The sequence below is a fragment of the Poecilia latipinna genome, unplaced genomic scaffold, assembly GCF_001443285.1.
Source record: "Poecilia latipinna isolate Pla-1442-1.1 unplaced genomic scaffold, P_latipinna-1.0 Scaffold622, whole genome shotgun sequence".
NCBI lineage: Eukaryota > Metazoa > Chordata > Actinopteri > Cyprinodontiformes > Poeciliidae > Poecilia > Poecilia latipinna.
In genome coordinates this window covers 388,265-401,112 of record NW_015113238.1, presented here as the reverse complement: position 1 = coordinate 401,112, position 12,848 = coordinate 388,265, and the positions used below count along the sequence as shown (strand labels likewise).

Sequence of the window (12,848 nt, the reverse complement as noted above, 5' to 3'; positions counted from 1 at the left end):
AGCAGCTCTTTTTTATAGATTACAGTCCACTAAAAGGTTGCATTGTGCCCTTGTTTATATTTTTAATAGTGTAATTCTGTAAAGACAAAATATGTCTGGACCAGCTCTGATTTACATATCTTGCTAAATTGCGGGCTTGAATGTTGCAATACTTTCCTATAACAAAGTAGACTTGCAGAAAGAAATAACTAATAAATATATACATAGTGTTATGCTCTATATAGAGATGTTTGTTATTATTTTAAAAAAATAGGACACACATTTGCATTATTATCATGTAAATAATGAATTTAAAATTTATTTATTTTTTGTGGTACTTTTCTCTAAGTGATATCGATCAATGCATTAGCCTATTCTTGTGGCTGAGATATGCTGTCTGGAAGGTTGTATCTACAATTTCATAAGAGGCAGCTGCAGTATTTTGAAGTTACATCACATTAATATTTCAAAAACAACATTCTGTTTCAGTCCCAATTGTTGAGCAAAATGTGAGTGTTTATAAGATGTGTGTATAAAAAAATTTAATAATTATTTATAGTTTTTCACGTCCCAGATGGTACTGGATCGGCTTTGTTCAATGTCTTTGCGTCGTTGTGATGAGAGTTTTATTCTTTATAAAATGAAAAAATGTGAATGCTCTCTTGGTGGTATTACCAATAATAACCAGTAGGAGGTGAAATATGCAACCAATCACCAGACCTACTGCGAGACTTCAAAGAAGAAACGCAGCTAGAGTCAGGAAGTTTGTCCTCGCTTCGAGCAGGACGCATCGGAGCCGACAACATCCGAGCCAGTACAATGAAGACTTGATCGGAATTAAAAATAAAAGGTTTATATGGTCAAATATCAACCATGTTGGCCTTGGTTCGCCTCTGCCTTCTGTTTGTGTGCCTTAAGGGCAGCGCAGGTGAGTCTGTTTTTATGCTAACATTTGTCTGCTAACATAATTCGGAATGAGTGCAAGTTTCTTAACTATTTTTAATCATCTGTCAATGTTTATCATGATCATTTTGGCAAGCCGAATGATTGATAGCTGCTTTGTTTTGAATTTCCTTTATTAAATTCTGCTATTATTTGCACGGAGGTGATTTTATTATCTGTTAAAGGTTAACATTTATCTGGTTTAAACGGAGTCTGGCGTGTAATGTTAAAGGAAACAGAAAGTGTTTTTGTTCAGTGACGCTGCCGAATTCTTCCAATGTAATTATATTAAGTGGGAGCTGTTTTACTTTGTATGTTCATACTCTAATATCACACCCGTATCCAAGTATTATTAGCAAGAAACGAATCATTTGGTCTAAACCCAAACGTAAAAGCTCGATTATAAATGCGCATTGCTTGGCCATTATATAATTCAAATTATGTTGTAAACTTACAGTGGATACACCCATGGGCAATAATGGTCGCAGATCAGATTTTACTTAAGTGTTTCCGCCCTGGTAAATTTGACCTAGAAAGGAAGTTTCTGAACTGATCTGAGAGTTTTTCTCGAACGACCTCAGGTTAGATAAGGTCGTGGTTCTGATTCTTCTCTCTCTGAATTTCTTTCTCAAATGAAAACAACTGGAGTTTGAACGACGTGGATATTTTTGTGGTTAGTAATCAGAAAACAAAGCAGCTGATGTTTTTTTTTAAAAAAAAAAATCCCTTCTCACCCTCCGCGGGTGGTCTCTCTCTCTTTCATCCTCTGAGTTTGGGTCCTCTACCAGAGGCCTGGGAGGTTGAGCGCAGTATCTTGGCTGTGCTTGAAGGTCTCCACGTGGTTTTACCTCAATATCTCCATCCCTCTTCTAGCGTCTTGATTTTCTGTATTGTCACATGCCACACATACACTGTCTGCACATTAAGTGGAAATGTAACAACGTCATAAATTGTTGATAAATACATTGAAAGGAACAGTATTTACACTATTTTTGTTAAATGAAGCATTGAAGCAACAGTTTTAGACATGAATTAAACGTAATTATATGTGAAATTTTAGGTATTTTTCTGACCGCTTACCTGTAATTTATGAAAATACTAAATATAACAACAATTAACATACACCTTATGTAGATGTGTATGAAAGAATTTGACTTTGCGTACAAAACGAAGATATGAAGGCAAAGTCATATGCTGAATGTTATTGTTTTGTCTGTTTTGAGACCTGGTTTATATGTAAATTATTGCTTATTTTGGCAGAAATTAACATAGTATTTTACTATTTTGATAGTAATTCGAGTGAAATAAACATAGGACTTTTATTTATGCAGTGGAATTAAGGATATAATTATGTTTCACCTGCTAAGATTTTGAGAAATAGTCTAAAAACTGTCATAGTACAGTTTTTAGACTATTTAGACTGTTTTCAGGGTTTTTCCAAGCAGTTATAAACAAATTTGGCTTATAATAAAACATTGTTTGCAAACTGAGGGCACATTTTTCCCAACAGCCGCACCGTTGTTTTCTAGCAGTAAAGAGGATACTGTATGCTCTGTTAGCCAACTTTCAAATAGGTTATGTAAAGTTCAGAATGCTTAGTATTTTCCTGGAGGATTTTCTCTTCTTTCTCAGTTTATCAGATGCATTGAAGCTTTTGATGAAGTGGTTGCTTGTTAAACTGGTTTCAACTCTTTACTGAAATAGAAATGTGAAAATCTCATAATGTGGGAAAGTTTTAGACTAATGTTTTGAACAGTTTCAAAACGTGTGGAATGTTTAATCACAGTTGCTACTGTGTGTCATAGAAAGTATCGGGCTGACTGGAGTTTTCATTTGGTTTTAGAGAGAACAGTCAAATATGATCAAACCCACCAACCTTACTGCTGCTACACACTGCCAGTCATCTGGCTGAAAAAAGACTTCTGCATCTTTTTCATGTTTGTAGAAATTATCTGGTCAATAAAACCCCTAAAAATCAATTTATTAGAACTAAAGGAGCGCTCTGATTAAGTGAATGCTCATGTCAAACTACGGTGGTTTAGTTGTTTTTCAGTAAAAGCAGTTAGATTATGTGACACAATTTAGTTTTAAATCTGTGTGTGAATATCCTAAGAAACCAGAGCGTTTGTTAAAATCAAACCTGTTCTTTCTGTAGAATACTTCTATGGACAAAAAATGTCCTCAAATAATCCAAAACGTTGCATTGAATTGTGTTTTGTTGTCTTGAGGATGCTGCGTTTGCTGAAAAATTAAAATTAATCTCCAAAATACTTTATTTATCTGAAAATTAAATGTTGTTGACACAGGTTGGCGCAGATTTTTAGTTCCTTATTTTTTATGAATTCATGTTTTGCAGACATTGTTCTTTATGTAAGATTCATAAGCCCATTTTACAGGAGGTGTAATAATATTTTGAGATTTTAATGGATATAACAATACTGAAGTATTAGAAAATGATAAAGTTATAGTAATTTCTTCTTTGGGGCAATGGGGAAGAAATATTTGCTTCCTTGTCAGGTCCTCTTGGAAGACCAGGTTGCCATGGTTACTCACTTTAATAACTGTCCAAAACTGAAAAAGTAAGAGCAGAAAAAGACAAATTTCATGGTGATTCCTGTTAGAGAGATGCTGGAGTAGGAGTTACGATCCTTTAACATCATGGTCAAGGGAATAGATGGTTTTAGCTTGCCTCTTTGTCAACTCCTCCATGTTGCCATGGTTACACACCTTAATAACTGCCTGACAATTAAAAAGCAGCAGAAAAAGAGCCAATGATTATTGTGACTATGGTTAGGGAGATGCTAGAATAGGGGGCATATGATTTTTGAAACTTGTGGTCAATGAAAGGGATCGTTTCAACTTTTCCTACTAGTTCTTTTCGAATCCTCTTAGGACACTGTTGTCATTGGTTACACACTTTAACAAACAAAAAAAAGTAAGAGCAGAAGAAGACCTAATTATCATGATTGGGGAGACGATGGAGAAGGGGATAAGATCCTCGAACATTTTGGTCAATAGAAGAGATGGTTTCAGCTCGCCTCTTTGTCAACTCCTCTTGGATCTCCTTGTTGCTATGGTTACACACCGAAAGTAAAAAGTTATGAGCAGAAAATGACCCAATTATCATTGTGATCATTACAATCGTTCAACCCTTCATTCCTAACACTGTTATTATCATTCCTCATTGGTTATTAGCCGAGAACGTTTATTTGGAAGATGATTGCTCATAATTTTTGTACCGTCCTGTTTCATTGACTGCCTGATAAATGAGCCAAGATTTCGCTGGAACGATCCTGCGACCGAGTTCCAGCTCATTGAACGCCCTGAAAATTTTATATTTTCTCAGAAACAATGACTGGAGCTAAAGGAAAACCTCAGTCGCTTCAAATCCGAGAACAACGGCAGGTTTTCCTCACAATGCTTTCCCTGAACGAGGAACTCACACCACAGAGAAACTCCTCCAAGCTTAGAGAGGCGGGAGCCAACAAACTCAAATTCAACAAAAAATATTATGAATAAGGGAAGCATGAAACTGAACAAAGGAAGTGAGGTTTTTTCTTGTCGTCCATCTTCTCTCAAATCTTTGGATGTTACTGAAGAAAGAGGAACAGATTCCTCCACAGATTAGCTGGTCAGATGGTTTTACAGCTAATCTACAAGAAATAAAACCACTAGACTGGGAAAACTGGTGAAAATCAGAGCCACATGTGAGTTTTGCAAATTAGGGAAACTGATGAAATACAGCGTGCCATAGTTGTTGCAGGTCCTCTGCGAGACAGAACAAAAACAGGAAGTGCTTTTATAGTATGAGTCTCTACTTGTTGTGCCGACAGACTCCTTCAGGGTCTGATTGTGCAATGTGTTTCAAAATGAGTCAGTTCCTCACATGACTGCTGCCGAGGTTTCGGCTTCTAAATCATAGAAAGGCGTTCAACCTTTCAGGGATGTCAGACTTCTTTTATGACTAAAAAAAAAAGAACATCCCAGAATAATTTTACACAGAACAAGAGTCCAGAACGGTTTGTCATCAACATCTGGGCGACTCCTGCTGCTCAGCTCTACCAGTAACAACATGGTGGGGAAGTAACATAATAGAAATGAGGTTTTGCGGCATCCGGTCCTGTTTTGTGACCTTTAGATCAGATTATTTGCAGCATCCAGAGAGTCTGAAGTGCATTAACAAACATTTAAACGATCTTAAGCGTCTTCAAAGTGTTCAGATGTTTAAGTGATGATGCATAAATTTCCCTGCAGAGTAATAAGGGTTTGTGGCGAGCACGGTTATTGATTTAATGATGGAGGTGGATAACTGTGCATAAACAACATAGGGCTGGGACATATCTATTAAAATTAAATGTGATCCTTTTTTTCAGATTTTAATCTGTTTTTTTCTAGCTTTTTTTCTTCTAAAAAATAATTACAAATGAAAGAACAGTTTCAAATAGTGACTTTAATTTCAATCATCCTTTCACTGAATTGTACAACAGAGGCTATGATAATTCTTGTTTAATTATGAGAATGTTGTCATAATTGTAGCAGAATAAAGACGCAATTTTAACAAAAATCGTCTTTTAAAAATCACATTTTGGACGTTTTTGTACTTCAAGTTGGTTGTCTACTGCTTCTTAATACAGCGGAAACACTTAGAAAAACATCCAGACATTTTCTGACAATAAATTAACGTTTTAAAAACCTTCCAACTGTAACATCACAAAGCAGCGGCCATTGCCCGTTACCTAGAAACCCCGCCCGTCACCTAGAAACCCCGCCCGTTACTTAGAAACCCCGCCCGTTACTTAGAAACCCCGCCCGTTACTTAGCAACCCCAGGCAAGCCCATCTTGTCACCCAGCAACCCAAGCAGAGCTTGGCTATGAATAGTTCATGTAACTATGAATAATTCATGTAACAACTAAAAGAAATGAATGAAAAGCACCAAAAAGAAGCATAAACTTGTATATTAACACTTATTCATATTGAAAAGATATTAGCTATTCAACTTAGAAAACTGTTTCAAACTTTTCATATAAATGACAACACATCAGCTTATTCAGATTAATTTGTTTCGGTTGCAGCTGAAGCAGGGCTGACCCCTCCTCATGACCTCTTCATGTTGACCTTAAACACCAACTACACTCTGACCTGGGACTGGGACCAGAGCGCTGCCGGATCCGACTCCGCCACCTTCACTGTGCAGTACGCCGGGTAAATCATTTACATCTCCAATAAAAATATAAACCTGACATATCTGATGAAGGGAAAAACTAAACGTTGTTACACTGGAAACATTTCACTCTTGTAGAAGATACTTAACCTTTGATACATTTTTTTCCCCAAGTGTTAATGCTACATAGAGTTAAAATCTGTTCTAAAATCTAACTGTGTCTTTCTGAGGACTTCTGCTGCCACTTAATGCTTTAAAATGTTCAGCATGAGCTGGAAAATGTAATCCAAACCCACCTGACAAATTAAACTAACTTATCACATATCTCCTTCCTCAGAGCTCTGCATAAGAGACGAACAGCAGAAATTATGGAAGATCGGTGCTGCCATAATTTAGAATAATACAAAAATAAATAAATGACTCATAAAAAATACAGGATCAAAAAGTAGCCTTACACATAACAGAATAGGATTTTGTTTATGTGCTTTTATGCATATTTTTTTATTTAATCCGATAGTTTTTAGTCATACTTTTTTTTTTATTTTATATTTCTTTTCTTTTATTACAAGCTTTTTTTGCTTCCATATTTATTACCACCCAAATACGACTTTTGATTTTTTTTGCCCCAAAGAAAAAAAACAAAATCATCAAAAGATGATTTGGGGGGAAAAAAAAAAAACTTTTGGCAAAAAATGACTTTGGCCATTATTTTAGGAGGGTGATGATATATTTGAGATTTATTTACAAAATATTTTACTGCTCTTTTATTTTTTAAACGCTGATATATTTTCTCCAGTCTTATTTTTTGGTAACCAAATAGTTTTGTTTGTGCCTGTTTATTTTAAACTTCAGCCAGCCAAAATATGGTGAAAATGGCACGTTATAGTCCGGAAAATTCATTTTTAAACAAATCTCTTCATTTTTATTATTTTATTTCATTTAATGGCACTAATTTACTTAGTCAAGCTGCTATCTGGAGATATAATTTTAATGAGTCATTTATTTCTATATTTATTTTTAATTATGACAGGATTGGTCCTCCATAAAGCCATTCTTTTGTTGGTAAATCATTTTTAAGTAAAAAGCGTGTTTTCTGAGCTGTTCACTAACATAACCTTCTGTATGACAAAACAAATCTACCAATAATCAATAAGCATTTATGGTGGAAATCAGCTTCAGGATGGAGGGAGTGTTTTATATATTTTTTAATTATTTTCCCAGGAATCACCAGCTGAAGAAGAGGAACCCAAAGTGGACCACAGTGTGTGCAGAGACCTCTGGGAGGTCATGTGACCTCACTAGGTCAGGGCTGAACTACCTGGGCCTTTATACAGTCCGCGTTCAGACCAACCTGAACGGAAGTCACTCAGTGTGGAAATCCATACAGTTCTGTCCCGATAAAGACGGTAAGAAAAAAAGTTCAAATCATCCCTCCTCCACCCATGCTTGGTTTTTTGGTGTGAAGAGTTTTTGCTAAAATGCTTTGGGGGGGTTGTCGAGGCGTTTGTTCAATCTTGTTCTGCTTAAAGTTTAACCTTTAACATGCTAAACATGAGGTTTGTAGAGTTTGAGATAGGGTTGATTATTCTGATGATTAATCGATTTAATCTGATTTTTAAAAATGTACAAATTCAGAAAATCTTTCATTTTACCACTTGAACTTTTTCTTATAAATGCATTACAAGATTACAATAAACAAATAATTTAATTCATTCTTTTAAACAAAACAAGTATTTTATTAACTAAAATGCAACAACATAGCATTTATCTTGAATACAAAATATTTATATTTTTTGTTCAGTTTTGGCCTAAATACCGAATGGCCTTTTTGAGTCTGTATACTGCCGTTAATGATTAATCAATTGTGAAAGTTATTCTAGTAATCGATTAATCGTGTCAGTCCTAGTGTTAACACACACTCGTTTCTGCTCCAGAAAGTCAGGATTGCTTTCTCTTCTAACTCTTCATCTTGTGTTTGTCTTTCCTCCACCAGCTGCTATTGGACCTCCGTCTAAAGTTCGGCTTGGTGTCTCAGGAAGCACTCTGGATATTTTCATCACCGACCCTCAGAACAGCTCCAACAACTCCATGAAGGAGCAACTTCATAAGCTGTACTATGAGATTGTTTACTGGGAACAGCCTGAAGATGGGAAGGTAGGTTAACTAAATGTTTTTCTAAATTCCCCCCCACTTTTCTCTCTGTTCTCCAAATTTATTAGAGAACAAACCTGAAACTTCAGCCACCGTCTAAAAACAATCACTCAAAACCCACACAACCGAGCTGTTTGTTTCTGCACAATGTTGGTTTTTCACTCGTGCTGCGGAAACTTTGCACAGGTGCATCCTGCCACACATGAAAGACGGCAGACACCAAGTGGGGCAATCACTTCCTGCATGTGGGTTTATTTAATAAAGCTGCAAGAAGGTTTGCATCACTTCCTTGTATGCAGACTAGAAACGTCTGGGTGGCACGGCACGTCGAAAAACAAGTTTAGACCCGCATATAAATAATATTCCCTGATGATATTGGCCTTTACGAGAGCTCCTGCCACACTGCAGAGACTATAGCTGAAACGATTAATCGCAATAATTGTGATTAATCGATTATTGAAATAATTGTCATAATTTAGTAACTGATTAAAATTAACTGTCATATTCAGAACGCCAATTTATTGAAAAGAAATAACATATTGAGAGCAGTAATTAAGTCAAAACTGAACAAAAATACAAACATTTTGCATTTAGGATGAAAACACCTAAGTGCATATTTACATATTTATCTGTAAATATGTTTTAGCCAAAACTTGTCAAGTTGTGCAGTTTTAGCTTCACCTGGTTCAGATTTACTACAGGAATGTTGCTACAAATGATCAATGTTTATTTTCTTTAAAAAAAATTATTCAATTATTTATTGCATTTTTAATGTATTTCTAATATTATATGAAAACGGCTTAAGTAGTTTCTTCTTTTTAATTGAATTACAAAAAAATAAGCTTTTCTTAATATTCTCATTTATTGAGATATTTATTTTCTCCTTTATGTTGGTCTTTGTCTTCAGAAAAAAAAGTCTCCAGATTCTGTTTTAAATGTGACTGTTTTAAGTTTTTTGGACATTTTGTGCTGTAGAACTGTTCATGTTCTGCCTTTATGAATTAATTCTCGGTGTGATTTTCAGGGTTCAATGACGATGACGATGACCACCGATGTCACCATACTGACCCTGTCCGAGGTGGAACCCTGGACCCGGTACTGCGTGCAGATCCGATCCCGCGACGACTTCTACAACAAAAGCAGCACATTCACACCGCCTCTCTGTATCCAAACTGAAGGTAACTGAATTAAATACACTATTTTTTATTTAATCTCTCTTTTTTTTCATTTTGTCTCATTTTTCTTTTCTAAGAAGAAATTGGAAATTAATCAAAATATTATCAAAAAGTGGTTTCGGTGAGTTGCACGACAGCTATGAAAAAATTTTTAACTGTGAGATTATAGTCATAATGTTAGCAGAGTAAAAACGCAACAAATTTACCATGTTACAATGTTTTTGTGTGATTTTTACTTTGTTTTTGTCAAAAAATAGTTTTATAAGAAAGTTTAAATTGTCTCTGTAAGACAATTTTTTAAAAATCCGATTAATCGTCAAAATAATAAATGACTAAAATAATCATTATAGAAAGATAAATGAGGACTGGATGAATTGCAGAAGGAAGTACACTGCAAAAACAGTGTACTTCTTACAAATCTTACAAATATTTTTGGTCTAGTCTTTAGTGGAAATATTTTAGTGCACTCAAAATAAAATAAAAAAACTAACTTACAAGTAACTTTTCACGATAAATGAGCTTGTTTTAAGCCAATAATTCCTTAATATTGATGAAAAAGTACTACTTCCACTGGTAGATTATGTCACTTATTTCATAATCAACTGGCATTGTGCCGTTACCTAGCAACCCAAGCCAAACTTGTGGCAAACTTGCCATGTTTGTAAGTAAAATAATCTGCCAGTGAAATGAGTATTTTTTCATGGCAGAATTATTAAAACACACTCGTATATCTTGCTGAAGTTTACTAAGATTTTGAGCTAACTAGACAAAAATACTCTGTAAGATTTAGTGTTAGTGGTCAGATTGCTTTAAGTTGTTTGTGTTGGTCGCATCAGGAGTTGTTCCTTGGTGGAAGATCTTCCTGTTCTTCCTGCTGTCTCTGGTGAGCTGCTTCCTGGTCGTGCTGCTCTTCCTCTACGGCAGCCATCACTGTTTCCACGTGTGCAAAGCAACTTTCCTTCCTAATGAGAAGCTGCCCTCCTACTTTAAAGAGGTACAGCCTTCGTTTCCCACAGCAGGACATGTTTTACTGTCTTCCTAAAACTGCAGATTTATTTATTTCTCCTCTTCCTGTTTCTTCTTCCTCCAGCAGGATGGTGACTACCCATGCCTCATCGTCTCTGAGTTGGATCAGTGCGATCCTGTGATGATTGTCTGCCCAGAGTCGGCCCTCCTGGAGACTAATCCAGCTGTGGACTCTGCAGCGCTCCCAGCTGGCCTGGACCAGGACAGAAGGTCATTTGGTGTTCATTTAGCTCCTTTTCTCTTGAGATCTGCAGGGGGAATTTAAAATATTCCTATCAAATTAGGGCTGGAATGATTAATCATGATTTATTGATAATTTAAATGATCATCAACTATTAAGTATTGATTAATCGATAATTGGAGATCACAAAAAGGCAATTTGCTTAAAGAATTACACATTCAGAGAAGCAGTTAAAAAAATATGAAAATTTTACATTTAAGATTAAAAAAAACTACCTAGAACTCCTCAAGTGACATTTTGCTGTCCAGTTATTAATCCCAAATATAATCAACATATTAGTAGACAGTGTTTTTCTCTGTAACTGGTTATTTGTCGACATTTGTGTTTTAACTGAATATTTCTCTGTGTGCAGCGGCAGACACAGCCGTCAGAACAGCAGCAGCAGCGGAGATTCTGGAGTTTATTCTGCGGGAGGAAACTCTGCCGGCCTGCAGCCCAAGGTCGCCTTGACCTTCACAGACGTGAATCCCACTTTCAACTCCGAGAAGCTGAATATGCTGAGCATGAACTCGGAGATTAAAGTTTCTCCCATCGTCCCAGACGAGGGAGTCGAAGATATTGAGGTCTGAAGGAAGAGCGGCTCGTTTTCCACCTGCTGTTCGCTCAGAAACTGAAAACACCTTATGGTGATGCATGCTGGTTCTGGTTCCGGACCGGATCGCCGTTCCACAGGAAGAACTGTTGATTCTGCTGTTTTAATCATCATCTGTTGTAAATCATGTTGAATTGAATGATGTGGTTTCTTTGTTTATTTGTTTTTTTTTTTTACTTTTTTGTCATCTTGTTGTAAACTGTCATTGTTGGCATGCTGCAGCTTTTATTAATAAGCATTAATTATGAATATTGATTGATTAATGAAAGGGGTTATAGTGAATTTAGTGCTTCAAACTGGCTTAAGGCAAACATTTTATGAAGTTGTGTCAGATTGTCCATGTGTGAGATGTTTCTGTAATTGTTAATAAACCAATTCTGGTCCATGGGTTTGACTTGGCCACCTGTTGGCATTCTGGTGTACGGCGGCCTATCAGGGCCATGGTAGATAGGAAAGAAAGAAAAAAAATTATGCCAAAAAACAAGGACATTTTTAGATTAATCTCATCAATTTACTAAAAAAAAAAGAAAACAAGGAAATTTGTGGGCTTGAAAAGTAAAAAAAAATGTTAGAAAAAAAACTCAAATTCTACTAAGACATAAAAAAACGAACAATCTTAAAATTTGCTAAAAAAATAAATAAATCTAAATTTCAAACTCAAATTTAGAAATTTGAGTATGAAAAGTCAAATATTTGCCAGAAAAATTTTCCAAATATTTTCAGGAAAATTTGTAAGATGTCAAAATTTAGCAAATGTTTGACTTTTCAAACTGAGAAATGTCTTTTTTTTTTTTTGTAGAAAGTTTTTGAAATTAACCTCAAAATCAAAAAAAAATTTCTTGCAATTTTTTGACTTTTCAAGCTTTTTTATATAAAATTTGTGAAATTTTGTAGAAATTTAAAATGATCTACAATGGTCCCATTTCACTGTGGTACTGTTGTGTTTCAGGGTTTAGTTTGCAGTTTTATTCAAAATAAAGACTTTATATGGTGGCATAGCAGATTGATTGGCTACATTAAACTATAAAATGCATCAGGAGGCCAAGAGGAAAACCAATAAGGAGAACTATTGAAGTTCTGAAAGAGGACATGAAGCAAGAGGTTGCAGAGAATTGGACTAAATGGAGAAATGATTTGCTGTGGCGACCCCTTAAGGAGAAGAAAAATCTGTTCTTAAATAAAATTAAAATTGTACTGGTCAAACTTGTATTTTATGAAATTTAAGATCATTTTAGAATAATCTAGTCTAGGTTTAAGCTGTCCAACAGTGTGGTGGAAGAGATCGATGTAATAGATTTCAATAGATTTTAGACATAAAACTTTGGGTCTTCATTGCAAAATGATTCAGTCCAGCTTTGATCTTTTAAATTTATTTGTGTTTTAAACATAAATAAATGATCAAAGGAGGCTGTACTCAAGTAAGAGTAGCTCTACTTCAACATATTTATACTAAAATAAAAGTAAAAAGTAGCCATCCAAGAATTTGTCAAGTATGTGTAAAAAATATTTGGTATTGATCAAAACATCAATCATATATTTAAAAATTACATCATAACACAGACCAAAATATAAAGTTATG

General features: G+C 35.2%; 1 protein-coding gene across 2 annotated transcripts; it reads left to right on the top strand.

The window, feature by feature from the left end:
* Window positions 1–704: 704 nt before the first annotated feature.
* LOC106954037 (interferon alpha/beta receptor 1b-like) lies at window positions 705–11,658 on the top strand. Of its 2 annotated transcripts, none has more exons than XM_015043258.1 (8): window positions 705–907; window positions 5,996–6,125; window positions 7,306–7,490; window positions 8,078–8,238; window positions 9,260–9,413; window positions 10,247–10,404; window positions 10,504–10,646; window positions 11,030–11,658. In XM_015043258.1, exons 1-8 carry the CDS (start codon window positions 853–855, stop codon window positions 11,244–11,246), a joined length of 1,203 nt encoding a protein of 400 aa, XP_014898744.1. In that variant the 5' UTR covers window positions 705–852; the 3' UTR covers window positions 11,247–11,658. The 2 variants fall into 2 exon arrangements, with proteins under 2 accessions (XP_014898744.1, XP_014898743.1); XM_015043257.1 differs by having other exon boundaries at window positions 10,501–10,646.
* Window positions 11,659–12,848: the final 1,190 nt, after the last annotated feature.